Source organism: Apteryx mantelli, chromosome 2, assembly GCF_036417845.1.
Source record: "Apteryx mantelli isolate bAptMan1 chromosome 2, bAptMan1.hap1, whole genome shotgun sequence".
Lineage (NCBI taxonomy): Eukaryota > Metazoa > Chordata > Aves > Apterygiformes > Apterygidae > Apteryx > Apteryx mantelli.
In genome coordinates, this window is record NC_089979.1 from 51,334,421 (window position 1) to 51,360,982 (window position 26,562).

Below are 26,562 nucleotides of genomic sequence, written 5' to 3' on the forward strand. Positions count from 1 at the left end.
AAGAACATGGCAAATTCTGTAACTAGACTTGCACCTAAAAATATGATGGCAAAATACAAAATGTAAAATTGTACGCCCAGCGCACCTTTGAATCAGAGAGCAGAGGAGGCAAGGAAGAAGCTTTGAAATAAATCATGGGACAGTCTTCTTGTTTCAGATTCTTATGTAAGGCCTCAGCTTTCTAATGATTTACACGCACAGAGTAAATAAGAATAATGCCACAAAAATGAACGATACTACTATAACAAAGGAGGCTAATCTTTGCTCAGGTAGAATCTAAACTTGAAATGGTTAATGACAATTATTTTAGACAATCTCCTAAAGAGGGAGAACAAACTTGTTAGATTATTTTTCGTTATGGCTGTGGTGATCAGCAGTAGCCAAATTTTGAGGACATGTTGCTTCTTTAGCACTAACAATCTTTTGATTTTTAGGAAAGAACATCCCTGTTTATGATGATCAAGTAGCTTGCTGATTTTTATCACAGGACCTGCAGGTTTTACTCTGCTTGATGTGAAAAACTTATATATATATTCTAGGTCTGATCAGTTGATCCACTTGGACAGTAAAAATTGTTGATGTGATGGAAGTTTTTCAGAGTCAAGCCCTTCTAGACTAGGATTTAAGGTTGGTGTAAAGAGCACCTATGAATGCACTTTAAAAACTTACACAATAGTGTGTGAAATAGTAGAAGTCCAAACTAGCTGAAATGAAGCTTATGCTCTCTAAGTTGAATGAGCCAGAACTCATAAAGGTGCATGCCCAATGCCTACACTCAACTTCAGATTTCCTATATTAAAAGGAAGATACAGCTACACCAAGGCCAAACATTCTCACACTCCTATTAATCCAGCTAGCACAGATAATAGGAACAGAGATGATGGCCATGGTGAACTTGTTAGGAATACTGGCCATTGGCTGGGTCTTCAGTGTTATTGTTGCCAGCACTGAATGGAATGAAACTTTCATAGTTACATATGTAGTTTTAGACAGAAATATGTTTGAGGGAATCAAATGAATCTTTTCTGTGTAACAGAAGTGAGAGAGAAAAGCCAGTAAAGGGAGGAAAGGCTATTACTCACGCAAGCAGCTGGGATAGCTGTAATAACCTGGAGCACACTGGTCGCACCTAAGTCCAGCATAGTTACTATGGCACAGACACTGACCTCTAGGACCACATGTATTGGCCACTGAGCCACGAGCATCACAGTTGCATTCTGCACAGGGAAAAATAATAGATAATTATCCTGACAGATACATATCTAAACCGGTATTATCTAAAACAGAATTTGCCAAAAAGCTACCTTTGAATGCAAAGCAATCTATGAGGAATTCAGACAAAGCCATAGTTTTACCAGCAAAAATAAATATCCTCAAATAGACACTTACAATGTAATTGCCTTCTCAATCATTGATAATAAAGTTCTTATTGCAATGCTATAATTTATAGTTTTGAAATTTAGTTTGGTCCCTTGCAAAACACATTTAAGGAACAGTAATTTATCTTAAAATGGAAAATCACATGAGAGAAGTACTTAATAACTTAAAAATTTAACCTCAGACCAAAAGCATCCACAAAGCTAGGCTGGGTCTAATGGCTAACAAGAAGCTTACTAGTAAAGCAGTTTGATAAATGATGCACAAGGTAAAATCTGCTCACGTATATTGGTTCTACAAGCCAGCAAGCTGGGCAGTGCAGGAATCAGCATGTGATAGATACAAAGCACATTGGCAGACTATAACAACTAGCTGGATGGGTTCTTTTCATGGAGTTATCACTATTTTAAGCTAACGGCTCTAACACAGATAAGATACACTCTGTTACTGATACGATGCTGGAAGTTACACAAGCCTAAGCTTTATAGGTACATGAATGGGAGCCCATCTGGAGATCCCAGCTGCCACAGGTAGAAGTCGAAGAGTTGCAGCTGATCACTTGAATTTTATGAGACCACAGAAGCTGAAGGGTGGAAAGATTCCACTCAGCTCCACCGTCCCACCCAGGATGACTGACAGAAATATAAAACAGATGCTATTTAAGCATTGTCTTTCTGTTCCATTTTGATATTCCTGGTTCCCCCTTTCGGTTCCTCTCTCTCTAGCAGCCAAGGATGTCTGACTTTGCTGTGTTTACTTCAAAGGTTCAAGGAAATATGCAGGACTTGTTCTGAAGTTAGTATGACAGATACAAACACTGAAGCTTCCAAAAACATCATCTATCCTAGAATCAACCCCCAGCTGAACATATATTACAGCCTCTCTTCATTTTAATGGAACTGATTAGTTAAAAGGCTTCGTATTGATATTGCAACTATTGAATACTTCACTGTGAGGGTGACAGAGCACTGGAACAGGTTGCCCAGAGAGGTTGTGGAGTCTCCTTCTCTGGAGATATTCAAAACCCGCCTGGACGCAACCCTGTGCAACGTGCTCTAGGTGACCCTGCTTGAGCAGGGGGGTTGGACTAGATGATCTCCAGAGATCCCTTCCAACATCAACCATTCTGTGATTCTGTGAATAAATCTTCTATTGATTTCAACAGGGCAAGACCAGAGAGGTCAAGTTTAGCTGTGGCAGCCAAAACGTTGCAGATCTACCTCTCTTCTAAAGATCAGAACTCCAAACAGGAGTAGGTTAGGCTGCTCATCTTCCACCACAGTTTGCAGCACACCACATTTGTTTAAATTTAAACCAATGGCAGCTTATTTTGACAGAACAAGCTGCGAACAGTGGCAGTTAGGAGTGATCCCACTGCCTGTGTTTTCAACTGTTTTTTTTCTGTCTTTCACAGCTTGTTTTTGCATGCTTTCTTAAGCTTTCATATCTCTTTTCACGTTTCAGTGTCAAAAGTTTGAACACATTCAATATGGTTTGATTTGCAAACATGTGAGCGAAGAGGTTATACAACAGAGCATACACAGAGGCCTGCCAGGGCAATTATTTTTGATGCTATACAAAGAAGAAGACAATTGGCTACAAGAGAATAAGGCTTTTGGGGATGTAATGGCAACTGCAGACAGCTTCAAGAAAACAATTAGGACTTGTAAATGCATAAATGGATTAGCACTGTCTGCTTATATTTAAGTGTCTGCTCCATTAACAGAAGAAAATACTTTTCCAAACGCCAGCATAAACTCCAGTTCCATGAAAGCTAATAGATATAAAGCGGAATAATGTCAATTTTAGTATCTAACAAAGGTTGCTACTTTTTTAAATCTATTAGTCCCAAATTGCATTACAATTATGTATTTAATTAAGTTCTAGCTGTGATGCTGGCTCAGTTCTGCAGTATAATAATATATACTTAAAACGTAAACCCACTGAAGGAATCTTTACGGATTTCAGACAGCTTTGCAGTGGGCTAAATAATAAATATGTAGCTCTTTTAGAAATCAAAGTAATACATTGCCAACGGCAATGTACAACTTCCCAGGTGTAAGAGGACAGTCCAGAAACAGAGGGCAGTTAGCCTTAAGAAAGAGATTTACACTGTGAAGCAGATGACAAGTTGTACACGTCAGAAAGTCTTGATGGATTTGTTCATAAGAGCAACAAACAAGATGGTCAGCTTCTTCTGCAGATGTTTGCCAGAGGCTGGCCAAACCTGTTTTGATCCATGATTCTTTCTGGAACCAGCCCACTAAATTGTTTAATATTAACATGACTATATGATAAACTTCTGGTAAGACCAAAGCCTCTCTAAAAGATAAATATCAATACTGGCAAAATTACAACATAAATTTGCATGAAAGAGCAAGCAGCACTGAAACAGTGAAGAACAGCGAAACAAGGAAAAACAGTGAAAGAGGGAAAAAAAAGAAAAAGAACTTGCCTATTATGTCACCAGCCATAGCATCTCTTGGATTTGGAGAAGTAAAAGGATAAACAGGAATACCTTTAGAACAAAAGAAGCAACAAAGTATACTTGAAACAGACAATAAATTTATTTCTCTAAAGATCATGCCATGAAGTTGTCTGTTGTCAATACAAAAAGAATGACAATCATATGACTCTAGTAACCAACTTCAGTTTAGTTTTGTTTTAGTTAGGAGCAGCAGAAGAAACTTTTTACTTTTGATCTCCAATTTAAGACCAAACATCCCTTCTCAAAGAACAGTATGAAAGGCCAAACATCATTTGGAAATGCTACCAGGTTGATTCCCTGCTCCCACAACCCTGGTATTATATTTTCTTCTCAATTATTGTATATTTAATTTGTTCATGAGAAAAGCATTAGTTTTTCTGAATTCCCAATACTTCATTTTAATATCCTTATTTAAAAGTAACAATCTCATTTTTAAATAATCCATAGCATTAGATACTGTTCCAATACCATTTTGAATAAATGGAAGCAGTCAGCATTTGTGTCACATCATTTTTGCAATGTGTTTATTTTCTTTGGATTTACAAACATCTTTCCTTCAACCATTTTCTTGACAAATCCAAAACAAACTGTAACCCCTCCTTCAACCACATATCAGCAACTACCAGCAGTCCAGCAAAAACAGAGAGTGTGTCTGAGAGTCTAATGCTCTCCCAGGAGGCTCTTTCCAATGTTGCACAGGCACTATTTCAGAGTTAGAATCCTCTAGAAGTCCACAAACTCGGTTTATGGGGGGTTACCCTAGAAGACCTCAAGGAGAACACATAACCATTTTCTCCCCTCTCTCTTGCTACAGCTATGTTCCACTTTCCAGCTCAAGTGAGTTATGCCTGAAGACACTGAGACATATTTAAAAGATTTGTCCAGGGCTTTAGGACTGGAATTCATGATGTATTGAGAGACAGGCTCTAACTTCTCCCAAGGTGTCTTAAATGAACTCAGAAGTCTGAGAATGCAACCAAATCTATTTGATTTTCAGGTTAACTGCCACTTTGTAAAACAAACCAGACTCTCTTTAGTATTATGACAACTGATTTACCAGAATGTGTAAACATCAGAATCCAAAATGACAGATGTTTCATCCAAGTCAAGTGTAGTGAAAATGGTTAATTCCTTAATGCATGCTAAAAATAATTGAAAAGATACATTTTTATTTATATACTTACGGATACAAAACGGAAAAACATAGAATCCATCTGCACATTGCTCACAGCTTTCTCCCTGGAAATTCTGCTTACAGTAACAGCGGCCAGACCCTTCCTCACAGCCCTCTGCAAGCTCCAAGTTACAACTGCAGGCTAAGTAAGTATCAACAATTAGGCACTTTATAGAAAAGAATTAATTTGCCTTCTGTAGCAGTGCACAGTGGCACTATAATAGTGTTTCATTTGCAGTTGTGAATGTCTCATTATTTAAAGAATTAACATTTGCATGCTATTTCACATTTTCCAGGTACTCTATACCAGCAATTAATCTTTGTGATATTCCTTAGGAGTGATACCATAGGAGTATTTGTGATACCTTAGGAGTAAGACCTATATTATTTTCTTACAGTGTTTATTTTTCATAATTCAGAAATTTGCACTTTATTACTCCACAGCACTGCAGCAACTGCCCTTTCTGTGGCTTCTTCTCATCTCTCTCCACGGTCTGGGCTAAGCACCAGATTCTGTCCACCCTCCCTTACATAGAAAATTCAACAACATCACTGCAGCATTCCTGCTCTGTTGACTTCCCATGCATTTCAATACACAGTCTGCAGCCTTCTCCTACCTGTCACAAAATTCCTTCCCCCTGTTTATAATTCAACCTTTATCTCATACCTATATTCAGTTCTTCTTTCTTAAATGTTGTATTAATAATCATCCTATTGCTTTATTTATTATAGACACTAGCTTCACCACTGCATAAAGTAGGAGTAGCCCTCATGACCTGAGCTATAGAATAAAATTTTCAAGTGACCAAGAATCAAAAGGTATCTTACATGTACATCAAGAGCTAAGAGGAACAGGGTCATGAGGGTGGGAGATGAGAGTGGCTTCTAAGAGGTCATACCAGTTCACTGTGGGGTGGGCAGCTGGGCCCCACGTCTGTGTGATCCTATCTCCTCAGCAACCTTTTCTGGCTTACTTCCTCCTATTGCCCTGCTGCTGCTCTGAAGCTTATGGCTCATATGATACAAATGTTGAGAAGAATATCATTAAAAAGGTCTAAAGCAACATAGAAAGTCATTTGCAGTTACTCTCCCACATCTTTGGGGCACTTTTAATATTTCCTCCCTGAAAGACACATCCCATGCCCTGATTATAGGAAAAAAAAAAACACAAAAAAACCCCAACACCTTACCACTATGAGAAGATACTGCATAAAGAAGGACTTACGTATACAGCCATCATGAGCTCTCACTGGAACACCATAAGGACGATAGTAACCTTTTGCACATTTCTCACAGTTAACACCAGCTGTGTTATGCTGTGCAAAATAAAACAAAAGGAGAATATGAGGTGAAAAAAGGAACTTAGATGGAGAATTAAGAAACAGTAACATCCTTTATGCTATTCCTATACATCACTAAGCATCCTATACATCACTTCAGCACAGAAAAAAATAGCATATGACTGCAACAAAGACAGCATTTGTCAGTCGGTGGTTTTTAACTACCTGTATTCTCTAAAGCTTTCTGAATTACAGTATTCTCAAATTAAAAAGCTGGATTTTAACTTTAAAACATTATAAAAAAGACCTATTTTAACAAAATATTAATTTAAATCAAGGGAAAAAATCTTCTATACACTACCATCAGATGTTTCTGTCTTTCATACTGCATTCTCATCACAATGAGGACATAATCCAGGCAACTGCATTGTGAATTTTTCTCATGGCCTACATTACTTTTTAAAATACTCTATATCTAAGTTCAGTAACATCAAATGAAATCAAAACCTGATCAGTCTACAGGAAATGAAGTAAAAAGCACAAAACAGATCTTCCATTAGAAAAACATACATTTCTGCAAATGTGTTTTAGGCACACAGAAAAAATAGTGTAAGTAATTTGAACTACAACAAAAATATATAAACCTGCCATCGCAGAACAAAGTCCTGAGTGTATTTTGACAATAAATCTCTCTCGCTGCAAAGCTTTCTCTTGCTTGAGGGAGGCAGGAGCATGCAATGGTGATGATGTTCACAAGTTGAGTAAATCTTGCTTGGGAGGCATTCTGGCGGGCTTGTAGTCACAAGAGGAGACCCAGCAGAGCCGGGGGGAAGCCTTGTCCCAGAGCAGCCAGAGAAGGAAGCGCCTGCCCCTAGTTTCCATTTGCTGTTTAGTTGCTCTTAGGGAGTGCTGCAATTCAGGGGGCTGCGAACAGGGACTCGGCAGTTAATGGGGCTGGTGGTGGGGCAGTTTGTGTGCAGGGCACCTGGGATGCTGCTGGGGCTCATGTTTGCAGTTGGTCTCAGTCCATGCCGCTGTTTCAGGCTATGCTTCCAGCTCTGCGGGGAGTTTCTTCTGTTACCTTCAGATCCAAGCTCCTGCTGGGAAAGGCTGACTCCTGATTAGGGAGGGTCACACTCACATCGTGCAGCAGATAGAGACACAGTAGTTGTTGCAGTGCTTAGCATAGCAGGGGTGCAGAGGGGCCCAGCATTTCTACTCAAGACTGTGTGGGGCTACTTGGATATTGTGCAGTGATGGTCTCCATACACTGTAGGGCACAGTCTCTAACAGCTACGGGTGCTAATGCCCTTGGCTCAGATAGAGCTCCAGGAGGCGGATGCCACTCTCCAGGTCTGGGCCTGCTGAGAGTGCCTGGGGCCACCTGGGGCTGGGGCAAGTGATGACCCAGTGGAGAACTTGTGCATAAGATCAGAGGACAGACTAGCACAGATGATGTAGTAGGTATCTGCTACAAACCACCTGATCAAGAAGAGAAAGTAGATGAGGCCTTCTTTAGGCAGTCAGAGAAAGTTTCACAATCACAGGCCTTGGTACTCATGGATGTCTTTAACCACTCCAACATCTGCTGGAAGGGCAATGCAGCTGGGCACAGGTAATCCAGAACCAGGCCTTTGACAGAGTCTCCTTTGACACAGTCTTCTTATCACCACATTGGTGAGATATGGGCTGGATAAGCTGATGATAAGGTGGGTGGAAAAATGGCCGGACTGTCAGGCTCAAAGAGTTGTGATCAGTGGTGCAAAGTCCACCTGGTGGCCAGTAGCTAGTGGCATGCTTCAGGGATCAATACTGGGACCAATACTGTTCTGTGTCTTCCTTAATGACCCGGATATCAGGACAGAGCGCACTCTCAGCAAGTTTGCGGATGACACCAAACCAGGGGAGAGGTCAATGTCCTGGATGGTAAGGATGCTATTCAGAGGGACCTGGACAAGCTCAAGAAATGGTTTCATAGTAAACTCAGAAAGTTCAAAAAAAGCAAATGCCAAGCCTTACATGTGGGATGGAATAACCTCATGCAAGAATACAGGCTGGGGGCCGATTGCCTAGGAAGCAACTTTGCAGAAAAGGACCTAGGAATCCTGATGGGTTTAACAAGTTTAACATGAAGCAGCAGCATGCCCTTGCAAGAAAGAAGCACAACAGCCTCCTGGATTATATTAGTAAGAGTGTAGCCAGCAGGTTGAGGGAAGTGACTCTTCCCTCTCTTTGACACTTGTCAGACTGCATTTGGAGTACCGTATCCAGTTTGGGGATCTCCATTACTAGACAGATATTGGCCACCAAGATGGTCAGACTGGAATATGTGACATTAAAGAGGAGGCTGAGCAAACTGGGTCTGTTCAGCATTGAGAAGAGAAGGCGAAAGGGAGACCTTATTGCTATCTACAACTACCTGATTGGAGAATACATAAAGGATGGAGCCAGACTCTTCTCAGAGTTGCACAGCAATAGGACAAGGAGCAACAGACACAAGCTGGAACATGGAAAACTCCGATTAGATATTAGAAAACAATTTTTTACTATGAAGGTAAGTCACATAACAAAACAAGTTTCCCAGAGTGGTTGTGGAATCTCCATCCTTGGAGATGTTCAAGCCACAACTGGAGAAGTCCCTCACTAACCTGACTTACTAGACCTGCTCTGAGTAGGGGGTTGGACTAGATGATTTCCGGAGCTCCCATCCAACCTAAATTATTCAATGGTACTATGATTCTGTTCCCTTCCAAAGTTGTGGAAGGATTAAAGTAAGAGAGAACATGGAAAGTACAATACTTAACACTATTACTATCTGACACATGCAGAACAGAATATATGGGGCAATGTTATCAGACTCTAAAGAAACAAAACCTGTACTTGTGTGCAACACTTCTACTCCTATTAATTTGTCATTCAGGCATCCATTCCTAACACTTTCTTCCATGACACAAACAAAAAAAGTAAACTAAAATCCATGTGTTTTTTCTATGAAGAAAATACTATAATTAGATTTATGGTAAACTCATTTAATCCAATGTAATTTCCTCAAAATTAGATTACAAACATCCAACATCAGTTATACAACCAGGACTCATAGATTTAGATTAATCTTGCTCTTTTATATCCCGAAAGCAATTTAAGAAAAATGTTCTTTCATTAATAAAGAGCTAACAGGAAGCACCACCATGATATATCTTACCAGACTGGGTGAACAAAGTTATGCATAGAAATGTCAATTGAAAGACAAAGAACATTTCTTCCACTCATGTTAGCAAAAATAATTCTACTTTCTTCTGACAGCCATTTGGACAATATCCGATTATATTATGGCAATAAATGGGAAACACGCTATATAGTTTTACAGAACATTTCCTATTTTGTTGCTTAAATAGAATTATATTTTTAAATGCATAGTATGGTAATATATAAGTCATCATGTGTAGGTTTCATAGGAATATACACTTGATGCTAATTTTCCCTCTGATCTACATTCTGCTCAGCAGCTTCTCATCATTCTTCAGAAGACTGAGTTGACAACAAAAGGAAGACATGCTTCCAAATAAGTCTGGCTGTATTTAGAGACCCTGAGATCATTGAATCAATGAATAATTTAGGTTGGAAGGGGCTTCAGGAGGACCAGATGGTCCAACTGTGCTCAAAGCAGAGCTAACTCTGAGGTTAGATCAAGTTGCTCAGAGCCTAGTCTGATCTTTCCTAATAGTAATTAGTCAGAGTAGTGTAAAAGTTACTTAGGATGAGAGACATTCTTTCTCTTCACAATAACATAATATTCAGTAATGACACAAACAGTGTAAAGTCTCCAAGTTTACATGTGTTGACTGAATCCAGTGTAGCCTCGAAGATGGTTAGGGGCCTGGAGCACATGACATGTAAAGAGAAACTGAGGGAATGGCTTTGGTTAGCTTGGAGAAGAGAAGCTTAAGGAGGGGTAAGTTGTCTAATTACAGTTTTCCATTACCTAAGAGGGGAGTACAGAGACAACAGGGCCAGACTTTTCTAAGACATGCACAGTAAAAGGACAAAAGCCAACTACCACAAGTTGCAATTGGGGAAATTCCTATTGAACAGTAGCAAAAATCTCTTTACCACTGGAGTGATTAAGTGCTGGAACAAGTTACCAAGAGATTGTAATCTCCATCCTTGGAAATATTCAGAACTCAACTGGACAAGTCCCTGTGCAATCTGATATAACTTTGTAGATAGCCTGCTCTGAGTGGAGGGTTAGACTAGATGACTTCCAGAGGTCCCTTCAACCTAAATTTATTCTGTGAACTATGCTTTTTCAATAGCAATAAGCTTCCTTCTTGTTATAGCCCATGCCCTCCTTTACTCCTGCTAGTGAAGGAGAGGCCCTCTGTGTTTGCTTCCATAAGGAACCAGTTGGTCTGAGTTGGTATTTTATTTGGGAAATTTTATTTCTCCTTTGTTAAGCAAGGAAATGACAAAGACCAGAGTAACAGGAAACAGATTTTCTTCAGTTATTTAATTGTTAAATGGTGTGGCTTTATTTGAATCACATGGGACTAAAGTACCTAAACACATTTACTTCTAGTGCAGGCACAGTCATACTCCAGTATCCATTTCTCCAAATGTCATTAAGTTAAACTGACCAAAACCACCTTTTTACCTGGCAGTTAATGCAGACTCCTCCACCTTTGTAATGCCCATTGATGTTTAAGCTTTCTTGATGCTGATCAACATCAGCATCATAGTAGCAATCAGTGGCATGTCCATGACAATTGCAGGCTGAAAAAGTAATTATCTCAAGTCAGCTTCCATTATAACAGCGGAACTCAGTAACGTAGCAGAAGTGAAAAAGAAGCTTTGAGTATTTATATAGATACATGCACTCATGTGTGTTCAAGTATGCTCAGATACACATATTTACCTATCAGCAAATGATCTCTCACACCTAGAACAAGATAAGATCATCTAGACATAACAAAAACATATGCTGCTGGGTTTGTCAGAGGAGGCAACAGTTGTACCATCTCAATATTATATATTTATGGGTAAATGCAGAACTAGGAAGCTCCAAAAGAATGGTCTCAACTGGTTTTTAAAAACTATCAAAATCATGTTCAAATGCTTATTCTATTTTTTCATGTCCAAAGACACATCTAAGCTGAATCTGTGTGCACTAATTCTTTATTTAAAATAAACAATTATAGATAAGCTATACATATTTGAACAAAAAGACCTACAACAGGGAACTCACATACTCAGCCCTAAGCACAAAGATACCAACAAACCTAACTATATGTTTACCCAGCTGCTGTTTTCTGAATGGAGAGTTTTTAAGAAAGAGTTCACTCTACTGCCCGAGAATTATGGACTCAAAAAAAAAGCAGGTTTATATAAAGAATATAAACAAAAACAATAATAATAATAATAATAATAATAATAAAATACTCTAGAAGGGGACAGATTTAGGTGACTGAAATAACTCATTTTCCTAGTTTATGGCTGTTTACAGTCTCAGCTGTGAAAAATTTTACTTTGTGTGGTTTGTGGTTAGCTCATTTCCTTTGTTTATTTTTCTCTTCTATTAAGCCAAATAGAGGTAGCAATTGAACTCACAGACACTCTGAAACCATCTTTAAATGATATGTTCTGCTATACTTTCAATTTCTTCTAACTAACATTAATATTGCAGTCTTCAATATAGATTGAAAAAGAGATGCCTGTGAGGCCTTGCTTGCAGGCACATTAGCCTCACAGATGCCCTGACCTAGGAGATTCACCTATTGAAAGCATCTGAAGTACATCTATTGATTGACCTTGTATGCACATCAGCTGAGTTCACTCTCAAGATGTGAGACCTAAAGCCAGAAAAGCCTTTGCTGTTTTACCTTTGGCAGAAGGGCTGTAACAATATAAATCCCAGGACCAGCCAAATGTTCATGCCTTATTTGCAAAAGAGAATTAATCTGAAAAATAGCTCTGCACTTAGAATAGTTCCTCCAAATACAGTTTGAGTAAAGGGTGATGGATTGACCCAGAAAAGCATTTATCTAATTTCCTGTAGGCCAGTTAGTGTATCTCCTAATCTGCTCATCAAGCAGGATATTAGCTAAAACTAATCTCTGATCTTCACTCCATTCAGCAAAGTAAAGCTCTGCCCGTGTTCACTGAAATCTTCCAGAACTGCAATATAATTCTGAATATGGACTAACTATACCAATATACAGGCAGAATAAATGAAAGGCAGGCCTGTGGTTTTGCCATAAGCTCTTTCTAGCTCCCTTTTCTTAGATCTGATCTCCTTTCCTCACTGGAGAGGAACAACAGGAAACTCTCTAAAAGAACACAGAAAGCAAAAAAGGCTTCCACAAGCATCTGAATACTAGGTGTGTTTTTCATTACAAATGCTCCAGTATTCCAGGAAAACCTTCCTAGAAAATTCCTGAAGTTTGTTTCATGCTTGAGAAAATCCTCCCTTCATCTGGACCAGGGGATACTCTGAAAGGCACTGAGTTCCTGAGCACCTCAAAACAAAAGTTAAGGTCCCTGGCCCTATTTTTTTCATGATGAGGGAAGTGTATCCTTCCAAATTCTACACAAAATACCTGGCACAATTGGGAGCATAACTTAGGCAAAACTAATTCTCCATGCCTTGCTATGTGACCAAATAGACAAAAGAAGGGACACTGGATCATTCTTTGTATCTCCGCTAGGTCTTTACATCTGAACAGCTTTGGACAAGGAAACCGTTTCCTAGAAACTGTCAACAACCTGGATGAGGAAAGTTGTAGCCTATCATCACATCCTTTGACCTGCTGAGAGGACCCAGAGACAAGACTGGGTTACCTGGCTGGGTTGTGATAGCCTATGTGGATCTTTTTGTTTGTTTGTTTGTTTGTTTAACTCATATAATTCTTCAAGAAAATAAAACATTACACAGAAAGGATGCTGATTCAAGACACTAAGTCAGAAAAGGCACAAAGAGAAAACAAAAAAAAAGATTGGAGGGGGGGTAGAGTGGAACGAAAATTGGAGGTTTTTGTTTGTCATCAGCCCACCTGATGGACAAAATGAGGATCTGTTCATAGAAGTGAACATTTCCCTTTCTCTACGCTGTCTAAATAAAAGCTTCTTGTCTCTGTGGCCAAATGCTCTGAGAGATACAGCTCACAAGTATGTCTTTTAACAGTGACAGGGAATTATTTGCTTTGATCAAAATAATGGCATTTTTTTCGCGCAGGTGAATAAAAACTCCTTCAGTCTCACAAAGCACTTTCTTAAAACTTTGAGTCATTTGCTGACCCATATAGTACTAGGAAACTCATAGCAAAAATTTGGGTACATCCCTACTATCTCTCATCAATCTCTTTCAAATAGTTTCTCTCAAGGAATCTCAGGCTTCTGGGAAGCTTAATAAGGTTGCTCTAATTCCTTCACTACCGGCTTCCAGGGAAAGAGGTCTGCACCTGGCAAATACTCTCAACAAATCACCTAAAACCACTAGGAGCAATCTATACTAAAAAGGGTATTATTTCAGAGGTAGTTAGAAACTAAGTTATTTTGACTCAGTATCTTGTAGATGATTGTTTATAAACTGATTATTTTAAAAGCATGACATTATTTATGCTCTTTGTCTATCTCTTCCTGGCAGAAAATATTTTCCTTTCAAAGAAAGGAATTCAAATGGGGTTTCAAATATTTTTCAGAAGTTGAGTCCCAGCATGCCTACCCCCTATCAAATCACAGAATCACAGAATCACAGAATGGTTGAGGTTGGAAGGGATCTCTGGAGACCATCTAAGTCCAACCCCCCCTGCTCAGGCAGGGTCACCTAGAGCACGTTGCAGAGGATCACGTCCAGGCGGGTTTTGAATATCTCCAGAGAAGGAGACTCCACAACCTCTCTGGGCAACCTGTTCCAGTGCTCTGTCACCCTCACAAAATGTTTTAATCATCTGTTTTTTTTCCCAACCCTCAGTCTTAGTGCTGCAATTCTGATTAAAACAATACCACAAGGTTTATTCCTCAAACCAGTTATATAGGTACATCTATTTGGCTTTCAAATAAGATTCCCCCATTAACAGTTTGTACCCACTGGCTATGTTACTCTCAGGAAAGGTAGACCAGGAAAAGGAAATTAAATTAGGCCTGACACAAAGGAAAGCAGCAGGCTGCCAACACATTTGCTCAGAATAAGAGATGCACAAAGACAGCAAACACCATCTGTACCACAGTCACTGTTTTCTGGCTAGAAGGATACAAAACACCTGTGTGGCAGTATGTATCCTCCCATCTAAAGAGGATCCATGTTGTCAGTTTAACCCTATGTTACATTTTCTTTCGTAAAAGAAGGAAACACTGGGAAGACAGGGGAAAGGACAGTGGGCTTCTCCAGTTTGAATATTCAGTCTGTGGGGCTAAGGCACTCTAAACTATTAACTATGAGCACAGAAAGGAGAGCATGTATGCACTTCCTTGGACTCCTCATCAGAAACGCTTTTGTGCCCATTTACATCAGGTCAGAGAGGGGTGACCGTCAGCACGAGAATGGAGTGAAGCTCCAACAAACACATGTGAGTAGTGCCAGCCTTAAACAATCTGCCACTACAGTGCTCCAGAGACAGGAAGTTCAGAGTCAAAGGAACCTGCTTAAGAGCTCAAGGCAAGTAAGGCAGAAGAGCCTGCATCAATTTACAGGAAGCATGTATCAATGCCAATGCAGCACTCTACTGCTGTAAGGACTTTCAGACCCATATGTCTGAGTAATTAGATCATAAATTCAAGACTCTCTTGGAGAGATGACATTTTACACTGGCTCCTTAAACATGTAAGTATGCTTAGTTTCCAAAACACAGATTTTCTTCTAAAATACCTAGTTTATAAGACAGATTTTTGAACTAGGTTCCTTTACCATATTAAAGATATAATAAGTACAACCACAAGAACAATGAATAACTAAGATTCTCTTTCCAACAAAATACAGCAAAGACTGAGTGAGTTGTACCTTATCAACAATACTTCACCATTTTCTAAGTGAGCTTGGTTGTATCAAAATGAGGTTTGCAGTATTGTACTACGTAGTTCTCTTTTCTATCAGTAGCAAAAAAATACATACCACACAGGTGAACACACACATTCGCCTTCTATTGACAATACATAAAATCTAGAAGTCAGATGGAGAGTCCTCCTTTGACATCAGTGAGTGAACCTGTTTACATATTTAATTAATCTAGTTATTTATACAGTCTGTCTCTCTAGATTCTGAATAGGAAGAGGTTGGGCAACAGAGGGACAAATTTTGAAGCTGTACAAGACAACTATAACCTCCGCTCTGCTGATGAGATGCACAGTCTGCTAACAGACACACCTGTGACTGGGGGAAGATGTTGACTCAGTGTACTACAAGAAGGCTTCCACCTTTCTTATGTAATATTTTAAATGAATGACTATTATCATTGTTTAATGAGACCAAATGTGAAACAAATAATACTCACTGAATCTTTTAATCCTTACTGCTGTATGGAAATAACTTTTTCAGTAAAGAAAACAGGTGTTAAAACCTCCAGTGTGTTAGTTATGCTCCATGAATATGTGTGGTCTACAGTAATTCTCACTCATTTGTCAAAGTTGCTTTTAAACTAGCATCTTTTAGGCTACTCACGTTCACATATATTCATGTTCCCAGCTGTTGCAGGTTGCCACTGTTTCTGATTATATCCAGGACAGCAGTGATCGCAGGTTTCTCCACAAGTATTATGCTGACATTCACACTGAAACCTAGAGAAGGAAAGACCTCATATTCTGTTGAAGTTGGATTTAACACCCCTTCCTCCCCCCATTTTTATTGCAGTCCAAGACTTACACGTAACATGAAAAGGACAGGACATAAGCTCACATGTAAAGAGGTCAAACAATAATTCTAAAACATTTTAGAACTTTTCTAAAATTCTTCATAATGGATTACTTTAATTATATGATTTTGAGCTTATTAGCACAAATGACTTGTAGATAATATTTATAATTAGATGTAATAGACTGGATTATAAAACTTTCTCCTAGAATGTTGAATCAAGGTGATGCACAACAATTTAAGTTGTATCCTATTTTAGCATCATTCCAAAGGTCAAGCTTGTTGTCCTACTTTAAATCAGAACATTTATCACCTTTATATGCATGCCCTCATTACTTTTCCATTATGCTTTGTTTACAGTAATTAGTGTCCTCAATAGGCCAAGTTTGTAACTTCATCCACTTATTTTTAAAGCAATGCACACTATTCATCAAGAAAATGTAGTTCAAATTTATTTTGACTTAGCTGAAGAGCCTACATAAGGGCAGGGTCTCATTACAGGCTAGGTCTTACTACCATCCATAGTAACTGAATCCCAAGATTAACAAAGAGACTTTGAGATTGGAGAGACCTCTTCCAGGGATGCTCTGTTATCTGTGTAGTCTAATACCCAAGCACAAAACAATTGTCAAGTATAACCATTCTATTCTGGTAGATTTTATGTCTTTTTCACTTACTTTTCTCTAGAATAGACATCTGGAAAGGGTAAAGGCATGCATCTGCTCACTTACTCTTCTTTAAAAAACAACTGAAAATATTGAATCATCCTGACAAAAGTTTGTTTCATGATGCATAAGAGCAATGGCTGTTATAAACCAGGCTCTTAAAGTATGTTTTAGACAGCCTGATTATTCACTGTCACTTTCCTATAGCAGAGGACCACAAAGCGTAATCTAACTCCTTGTGAAATCTATATGGAGATCATAAACTTCACAGGAAAAGAAAACTTTCCTACAGATTTCAGTCAAGTGTATGACCAGTTGTCAACCTATTTTAATTCAAGCTCATTCATAGAAAGTGACATTTGTAATTGAAGTTAGAATAACATAATGTATTCATTCTGGGAAATGAATATACCACTACTGCCAAATCACTTCACATTGCCAAAAGAAATTACGTTTTTTACATCTGATGTTTGATTGCTCATGTATGTGACAATAATGAAAACACTTCTCACACAATTAAAGGCATTTAAGGATAATTGTAAAAATACGCCAGATTTATTACACTTGCAGAATGGCTGCTTTTGCAACTATTGTTCTAACCAAATGTTGGTTAAAGCCAGATGTCCATAGGTCCTAAATAAATAGTCAGTGTTCCCAAGTTCTGCTCATACAAAATGTTCAAGCAGAAAAACACGGCCTGTCTGAGTTCTATTAAATTCATGGCTGTCCTCCTTATGTATGTACTAAGAATATTGTACCAAAGGCCATGCTTTTCTCTTCGAAGTATTTTAACAGTCAGTTCAGCTCAAAGGAAGTATCACCTTGTTGCCAGAGAGGACAACAGGATATAGTTCATTCAGTTTCTGTTTTTATTTTTTCTAGTAATGATCGACAACCGTTGGATCTTGGCTGACCTCATTTATAATGCTCTATATCTGCAGGAAGTTCACTAGCTTTGTTCTTGAGTTGGCCTTCTAATTTCTGCCGTTCAGAGGTGATATCAATCCAAGTTTTCCAAAAAGAAGTAAGGGTTTTTAACAAACTATTCGCTCTGCAAAATTCTTATTTCAATTTAAAAAAATCTCAAGTATAAGACTTTTTATTATTAGATTTCACGCACAATAGTTGTTTACCTATTTTCATATCAATCATTAATAGATTCTCATTTTTAAAATATGAAAAATCCCTGTAAGACTACATCATTCTTTAACAAATGAGGTCATTTGAAAACATATCATTTTGCCTGATATTAAATTAATGGGATGCTCAGTTTACTTACTGGTATTGGTTTTCAGCACTCTTTGCATTACATACTTCAGCATGGCCATGGCAAACACATCGACCGCCAATACTGATGTCCTTTATACTGTAGTAATACTATGGAACAAGCACAAGAAGCACATATGGATCTTTCCTTTACTTGCATGATGACGGATACCTCAACATCAGAGTTATTTCTACATTGTTAAATCTTGCTTATCCGAATTTTAAAGGCATGACTTTAGAAAACACCGAAGTTAGACGGCCAATGGCCAAACCTCTATTGATGTCTGCATTTCAGTATTAGTCCCATCAAATCAAAGTCAAGGCACATGGGGCACCTGATAGCAACAGAACATGTCTGCAGGCTTGTGCAGCTCACACTACATCCATTCTGCTGTAGCTGCCCATTCCCAAGCAGCTATACAGCTACCAGTACCCAAGCTCAAAGCTAGTTCAAAGCCAGCTTGAGGATGGAGACATAAAGTACAGTCACAGCATTGTTTGTGAGAGCTTGGTCTGTTCAACAAACAGGACAAGCTGGTGTGGGCAGCGCGGTTTCCCCATTCAGTCAGTCATGATCACTAAGCACTAGAAATAGATTGAGATTACCAAATCAGACAAAAGCTGTCGTGACTCACACTGGATTTAAATTTGTGACCTGAAGTTGAAATATTTTGTATCTCATCCTCATGCCTTGCAGGCATCTGGGCAATAGGAGATAAAAATTTAATCACTGATTCAATGCAAATATCACCAGTATAGACATTTCAATAGTAACTTCTGCATAGTTTTTGGTAGCTCTGAAGTTGTTTCCCTGTCTCCCTAGAGCATCAGCTTAGTGACCCAAGAAAGGAGGCAGCATGGAGAGCTGGTTGTAAATCTTGATCTCTGTGTACCTCCAGAAAAAAGTTAAAGGGGCAGATTTATTTTTAATGCCACTGCAGGATGAGGAGAACAAAGAAAAATTTTTGCAGTTATGTCCCCATCTGTGCTCTCTCTATTCACAGTATAGGCCTCTCAGTGGTCTATACACCTTCTCTTTGTACGTAGGGGGAGCTGGCTGGCACAGAAGAGATGCTTCTCCAAGACTGAGAGATTTTCCTACTAGCTCTCTTTGGCTGCTATAAAGCTACTTTGCTGGAGGCAGGTGAAGAACAGTAGGTAGGATATATGGACTAAGAAATACAGTCTGTATTACTTTTTGTCTTCTGAACTATCTCTATGTAAATATACATGTTAATTTCTAATTGTGCTTACTGTTTCCACATTATAAACAAAACCTATGCTTTCAGTGTTTTCAGCATAGCTAGAAATGATCATTGTGACTCTGTCCAGCATATTTGACAGTGTTTGCTCCAGAAAAAGAGTCCTCACAATCCAGTCTCTAGTCTGTTACAGCTTTGTAGAACTATGCTGTACTACTAATAGTAATTGTACTGTTACAGGTCAGTAATAAGTCAAATTAGCAATAGTCCAAAACTAGTAATAGGCCAAACTGCCACAGTTTAGACATAAAACATATCTTAGATAATTCAGAGTGTCATGAACTCAAACCATTAACAGGCGAAGCCAGGCAGTTACTTGGACAGGAGAACAGACGGGTCTGGTTTTCAGTTGTTTCTATAATAAGTTTAATGCAAAGACTCTCCTTCAGAATATTAACCTTTTCCTAGACTTTGAAGGTCTCTACAATGAAAATTTGTGGTGTCTTCTAACAATTTAATAAAACGCTGGACCCTTTATTCATCTATGCTACATCCCATGGCCACAATAACATGGAAAGTTCCTTACACTAAAGCTATGTTGCTGGCCAAGTAACCTAAGTACTCCATTTACATCTGCCTGTAAGCAACATCTTAAAATGCACTTAAGACAATAAAGGTATTTAATGGGAGTGCTATCAAGTAACTGGAATAGTTTCATGATTTTTTATACAGAAACCCACATATATTTGTGCAGTGCCTCAGCTCAGTATTTCCTCCAATTGTTACTGAATCTTCATTTTAAATTTAACAGGTTAAAAATAACAATACAATATGAAGTCTGGAATCAATCTAAGTATATGAAATTCTGTGCAGTGTTCCCTTGAGGGGTCTGAATTTCCTTGCATTTTCCCACTGAATGGGAGGGGGATTTTGTCTTTCAAGCCAAAATGGGATGTGGCTATGGAGGACCCTCTTTTATCCCTCCTGGGAAACCTGCATGCTCGATCACCTCCCTGAAATGCCTGTACACCAATGCACGCAGCTTGGGGAACAAACAGGAAGAACTAGAGATATGTGTGCGGTCGCAGGGCCATGATCTCATTGCCATTACAGAGACATGGTGGGATAGCTCGCATGACTGGAGTGCTGTCATGGATGGCTACGTGCTTTTTAGGAAAGACAGGCCAGGAAAGCGAGGTGGTGGAGTTGCTCTTTATGTGAGAGAGCAACTGGAATGTATTGAGCTGTGCCTAGGGGTGGATGAAGAGCGAGTCGAGAGCTTATGGGTAAGGATCAAAGGGCAGGCTAATAGAGGTGACACTGTTGTGGGTGTTTACTACAGGCCACCTGATCAGGATGAGGAAGTTGATGAGGCCTTCTACAGACAGCTGGAAGTAGCCTCACAATCCCAGGCCCTGGTTCTCATGGGGGACTTCAACCACCCCGATATCTGCTGGAAAGACAACACAGCTAGGCACAAACAGTCCTGGAGGTTCCTGCAGAGCATTGGTGACAACTTCTTGACACAGGTGGTGGAGGAGCCAACAAGGAGAGGTGTGCTGCTGGACCTCGTACTAACAAACAAAGAAGGACTGGTGGAAGATGTGAAGGTTGGGGGCTGCCTTGGCTGCAGTGACCATGAGATGGTGGAGTTCAGGATCCTGCGAGGAGGCAGCAGGGCACCAAGTAGGATCGCAACCCTGGACTTCAGGAGAGCAAACTTTGTCCTCTTCAGGGACCTACTTGGAGGAATCCCATGGGTGAGGGCCCTGGAAGGAAGGAGTGCTCAAGAGAGTTGGTTAATATTCAAACATCACTTCCTCCAGGCTCAAGAGCGGTGCATCCCTATGAGTAGGAAGTCAAGCAAAGGAGGTAGGAGACCTGCATGGATGAGCAAGGAGCTCCTGGCAAAACTCAACCAGAAGAAGGAAGTCTACAGAAAGTGGAAAGGGGGACAGGCCACTTGGGATGAATACAGGAATGTTGTCAGAGTATGCAGGGATGCGACGAGGAAGGCTAAGGCCCGTTTGGAATTAAATCTGGCTAGAGATGTCAAGGACAACAAGAAGGGCTTCTTCAAATACATCAGCAGCAAGAGGAAGACTAGGGAAAATGTGGGCCCTTTGCTGAATGGGGTGGGTGCCCTGGTGACGAAGGATGCAGAGAAGGCAGAGTTACTGAATGCCTTCTTTGCTTCAGTCTTTACTGCTCAGGCCAGCCCTCAGGAACCCCAGACCCTGGAGGCAAGAGAGAAAGTCTGGAGAGAGGAAGACTTTCCCTTGGTGGAGGAGGAGTGGGTTAGAGATCATTTAAGCAAACTTGACACCCACAAATCCATGGGCCCTGATGGGATGCACCCACGAGTGCTGAGGGAGCTGGCGGACATTATTGCTAAGCCACTCTCCATCATCTTTGAAAGGTCATGGAGAACAGGAGAGGTGCCTGAGGACTGGAAGAAAGCCAATGTCACCCCAGTCTTTAAAAAGGGCAAGAAGGAAGACCCAGGGAACTACAGGCCAGTCAGCCTCACCTCCATCCCTGGAAAGGTGATGGAGCAGCTCATCCTGGAAGCCATCTTCACGCATGTGGAGGAAAAGAAGGTGATCAGGAGTAGTCAGCATGGCTTCACCAAGGGGAAATCATGCCTAACCAATCTGATAGCCTTCTATGATGGAATGACTGGCTGGGTAGATGAGGGGAGAGCAGTGGATGTTGTCTACCTAGACTTCAGCAAGGCTTTTGACACTGTCTCCCATAGCATCCTCATAGACAAGCTCAGGAAGTGTGGGTTAGATGAGTGGACAGTGAGGTGGATTGAGAACTGGCTGAATGGCAGAGCTCAGAGAGTTGTGCTCAGTGGCACAGAGTCTAGTTGGAGGCCTGTAGCTAGCGGTGTCCCCCAGGGGTCAGTCCTGGGTCCAGTCTTGTTCAACTTCTTCATCAGTGACCTGGATGAAGGGACAGAGTGCACCCTCAGCAAGTTTGCTGACGATACAAAACTGGGAGGAGTGGCCGATACGCCAGAGGGCTGTGCTGCCATTCAAAGAGACTTGGACAGGCTGGAGAGGTGGGCAGAGAGGAACCTCATGAAATTCAACAAAGGGAAGTGCAGGGTCCTGCACCTGGGGAGGAATAACCCCATGCAGCAGTACAGGTTGGGGGTTGACCTGCTGGAAAGCAGCTCTGCAGAGAAGGACCTGGGAGTGCTGGTGGACACCAAGTTAAGTATGAGGCAGCAATGTGCCCTTGTGGCCAAGAAGGCCAATGGTATCCTGGGCTGCATCAGAAAGAGTGTTGCCAGCAGGTCGAGGGAGGTGATTCTCCCCCTCTACTCAGCCCTGGTGAGGCCCCATCTGGAGTACTGCGTCCAGTTCTGGGCTCCCCAGTACAAGAGGGATGTGGCACTACTGGAGCAAGTCCAGCGAAGGGCCACAAAGATGATTAGGGGACTGGAGCATCTCTCTTATGAGCAAAGGCTGAGAGAGCTGGGCCTGTTTAGCTTGGAGAAGAGAAGGCTGAGAGGAGATCTTATCAATGTGTACAAGTATCTGAAGGGAGGGTGTCGAGAGGATGGGACCAGACTCTTTTCAGTGGTGCCGAGCGACAGGACGCGAGGCAATGGGCACAAACTGAAACACAGACACTTCCATCTTAACATGAGGAAAAACTTTTTCACTGTGAGGGTGACAGAGCACTGGAACAGGTTGCCCCGAGAGGTGGTGGAGTCTCCTTCTCTGGAGATATTCAAAATGCGCCTGGATGCAATCCTGTGCAATGTGCTCTAGGTGACCCTGCTTGAGCAGGGGGGTTGGACTAGATGATCTCCAGAGGTCCCTTCCAACCTCAGTGATTCTGTGATTCTGTGAAGCCCTTGAATTGCCCCAAATCCACAGGAAAACCCTATGCATCTCAAATGATTTGTGGTCAGATAGCACCTTTCCAGTATGCCCTTTGATTCTTTGTTCCTTCAGAAACTGAGGTACAATTTCTGAAAATCTTTCTTCTAATAGATAAGACAGAGCAGTGTAAAATAAATCTGACAAGGTCTAAACTATCTTATACAGAGCTGAGGAGCAAGATAATTTCCACTTTGGCTCCTTATAGTTTCCATGATGCACCCAACTCCCTTCAATATTCATAAATGGTTTGTTAGCCTTGAAAGAAGACAGTCTGTTACAAAATCATTACTTGTTCTTCAAACTCTGTGCTGTCCGAATCACTTTCTCATCACATGCAGATGTGAAGAAAACATGGAGATTTAAAGGTGGGTCACAGTGCATTTTGATTGTTTTGAAGTTTGCAAACTAAAGAATTTCAGTTCATTCTGTGCTGAAATGCTGAATACAACTGTTGAATCTATCCCTGCGAAAAGAGTACTTACCCTGCGGGTTACAGTGGGGTCCCGTTGAGCTTTTGATATCAAGTGTCCAAGAAGTGTATTGGTTCTGAGAAAATGAAGGCGGATGTTTGTCGCTTTTGTAAATTCTCCAAGACTAGGGGAGTAAGTGAAGTTTTTTGCTCCTGGGCGGCCATTTACTAAGGATACTACAACCTAACAGAAGAGTAGACATATGTTTGTTAAAACGTATCAGCTGCACATAGCAGCAGTGGGCACAGAGCCAAAAGTTTGACTACTAAAAGAATCCAAAAATTTGCTATTGCTTCTGAGTGTATCTGCAGTAGCAACTACACTTTCCATACTGAAACCAGGATATTGATAAAAATAGTGTCATTAGTCTTGAACCCTGCTGAATTCTTGTTACCTATATTACACATCCAAAACCAAGTGCCTCTGTATGTTTTGAAAAGAGTGGTAGGATGCACAAAAATACACACTTTTTAATAGGAAATAACAATAGTAATAGTCACAAATAGCAACACTAAAAGCTGATTGTGTCAATGGGAGTTTTGCCTGAGTAAAAACATCAGATTTTGGCTCTTTCCCAAAGCACATTTATTTTTGGGTTAAGGCACAAACATTCCCGGAAAATATTATTGTTACCAGGTCCAGTGCCTGGGAGCATATTAATGGTCTTCTGGAAGAAAGTACACAGTGTTACTTCAGAAAATCCCTTCACATGAAAGCAGGCTTATCTGACATTCAAAACAAGTGCTGCAGTACTTTTTATTTTTTAAAGAAATTGATGTCTGCAGTCTAGCAATCATGAATCTGTTAAATTAACAATCCAATATGCATGTACACAAGTAAGTAAGGGACTTTCATTTATTTATAACTGACGAGATAACATATTTCTACTTCCAAATAACTCCTATAATCTGTAAGCATGTAACAATGGATTGATGATGTCTAATCACAGTACAATTCCTTTAGGAAAACTGATACAGCATGCAATAGGGGATGACACCAGCAACGTACTTCTACAGAAATTATTCTTAAAAACATATTATTAGGACAATTTTACAGAAATGTTAGTAGACAATTTCTACTTTAATTTTAAATTACAACTCAAAATCCGAACCCTCAAAACTCCGAGGAACTCTGAAGGAGTTCATATCTGGATTCTAATTTCATCAGAAGTAAAAAGAGAATGACACCAAGATTGATCAGTATGGCCACTAGTTTAACATTTGTTCAAATAACATAAGTCAAGCTTCTGCCTAGGAAGGAACAACAGCTAAAATCAGAGAAGCACTTTTCCAAACACATGTATTACATTATAAACAAGTATCATTTTTTATGTATTCCTTACAGTTACTTATTCTTGAATGGTAGATATCTGTTTCTACACCATTTACTCCTATGAGGAATTCTTATACAATAGGTTATACTATGTACATTGGGACTACTCAGAAAATGTGGTCAGCAGGTTCAAATGCACATGTCTAAAGTAAGGTATATAAATCATAACAAAAAATCTACACAGGTGGCTCTGAGAAGTCCCCACCGCCACAGGGAACGGTGAAAGTTGGGAGGAGTCAGTTCATCTGTCAAAAATCTTACCACATACTTAAGTGCCTGGTTATTGATTTATCAAAGTAGTTTCAGTCAATCATAACTGAAAATTTACTTCATGTTTTAGGTTTTTATTGAAAGAGCAAACTTCTAAAACTAATGCTGTTTACTCCCAATATCACACATTAGTTTTCTAAAAACACTTACCTCTCCGTTTTCAAGAGGCACAATGCGAGAATACTCTGTAGTGCAAATGACATCATCGTCCCTCCTCACAGGCACATTAGCTTCCTTTCCAAAATGTTCCAAACAATCTGCTTTGGAGTCTAGTCAAGTGAGATTGAAATTATTTTTATATATGAAAATATACATTATTGTTCTAACTTAAATTAACAAAGAAATACCGCATGTGCTTTCAAGTAAATTCTCCCCCTTAACTGAATGATAGCAGTGATTGCTTCACTCAGTGCAGGAATAAACAAATATTAGTACAGAAAAACGGAAATTACTAACAACAAACTAATTTTTTTTCATTTCTCATCCTAAGTGATGCCTGACAAGGTACTGCACCATCTTTCCCTTATCATCACAAAAAAGCTACATGTATTTCAAGGTGCCTTGCTTGTATCTCATTTTGATTTTTGTAAATAACCTTAGGGTCCACTGCAATGAATAACACTGCAGTTCTGATATACTAAAAGAACAAAAACAAAACAAAAAAAACCCAACAGATGGAAAATTTTTGCAAAATATGTCAAAATACCATGCTCATTTTCAGTCACACTCTTGTCACTAACTTATTGCAGATAACTAAGACAGGCAGGAGAAATATACTTGACATTAGCTATCTTCACTACAGTTGAAATCTTCAGTGAGGCCCATGGGCTGATTTTCCTGCTACACTGCAAATAATTAAAGAACCTGTCTATAAAAGAGCAGTGACACAAGAGTTGATACTCACGAGCAAAATATTGCCAGGGAGTGTAACTTCTTCCAAAATCCACTGATCTTTCTAAGATCCAGAGATCTGGGCGAGGAGAATTTGCAAACTTGATAAGGATGTAGGCAACATGGAAGAGCTGGTTACAAAATATATATAAATATTATCAAGAGCGTGTTGAATTTTGTAAAATCACTGCAATAGTAAAACTAATTTCAGCGAACACCTTTTCTTTGTGGACGTTAAGAAGGTTAACTTCTACAGTTTCATTCCCATTAAAATAAGAGGCCAGATTCTCTGCTGGGAGCCTCCAGGCAGCTGCATCAACCTATCTCACCTAGCAATATGCTTCAATGCATTAAGAAAGCCACAATACAATTATGTTAAATGCCATCTCTTACGTTTCAGAATAGCTCCA

At 39.8% G+C, this 26,562-nt stretch overlaps 1 protein-coding gene across 1 annotated transcript in view; it reads right to left on the reverse strand.

Annotated features, from left to right (window-relative positions):
• The window catches only part of LAMA3 (laminin subunit alpha 3), a 130,872-nt gene that overhangs the window by 82,381 nt on the left and 21,929 nt on the right, over positions 1-26,562 (reverse strand). The window contains 10 exon segments of the mRNA XM_067290025.1: positions 1,083-1,226; positions 3,833-3,895; positions 5,050-5,181; positions 6,265-6,355; positions 10,971-11,089; positions 15,969-16,084; positions 18,102-18,199; positions 23,672-23,842; positions 25,412-25,530; positions 26,166-26,283. Coding sequence (XP_067146126.1) covers positions 1,083-1,226; positions 3,833-3,895; positions 5,050-5,181; positions 6,265-6,355; positions 10,971-11,089; positions 15,969-16,084; positions 18,102-18,199; positions 23,672-23,842; positions 25,412-25,530; positions 26,166-26,283 — 1,171 coding nt within the window.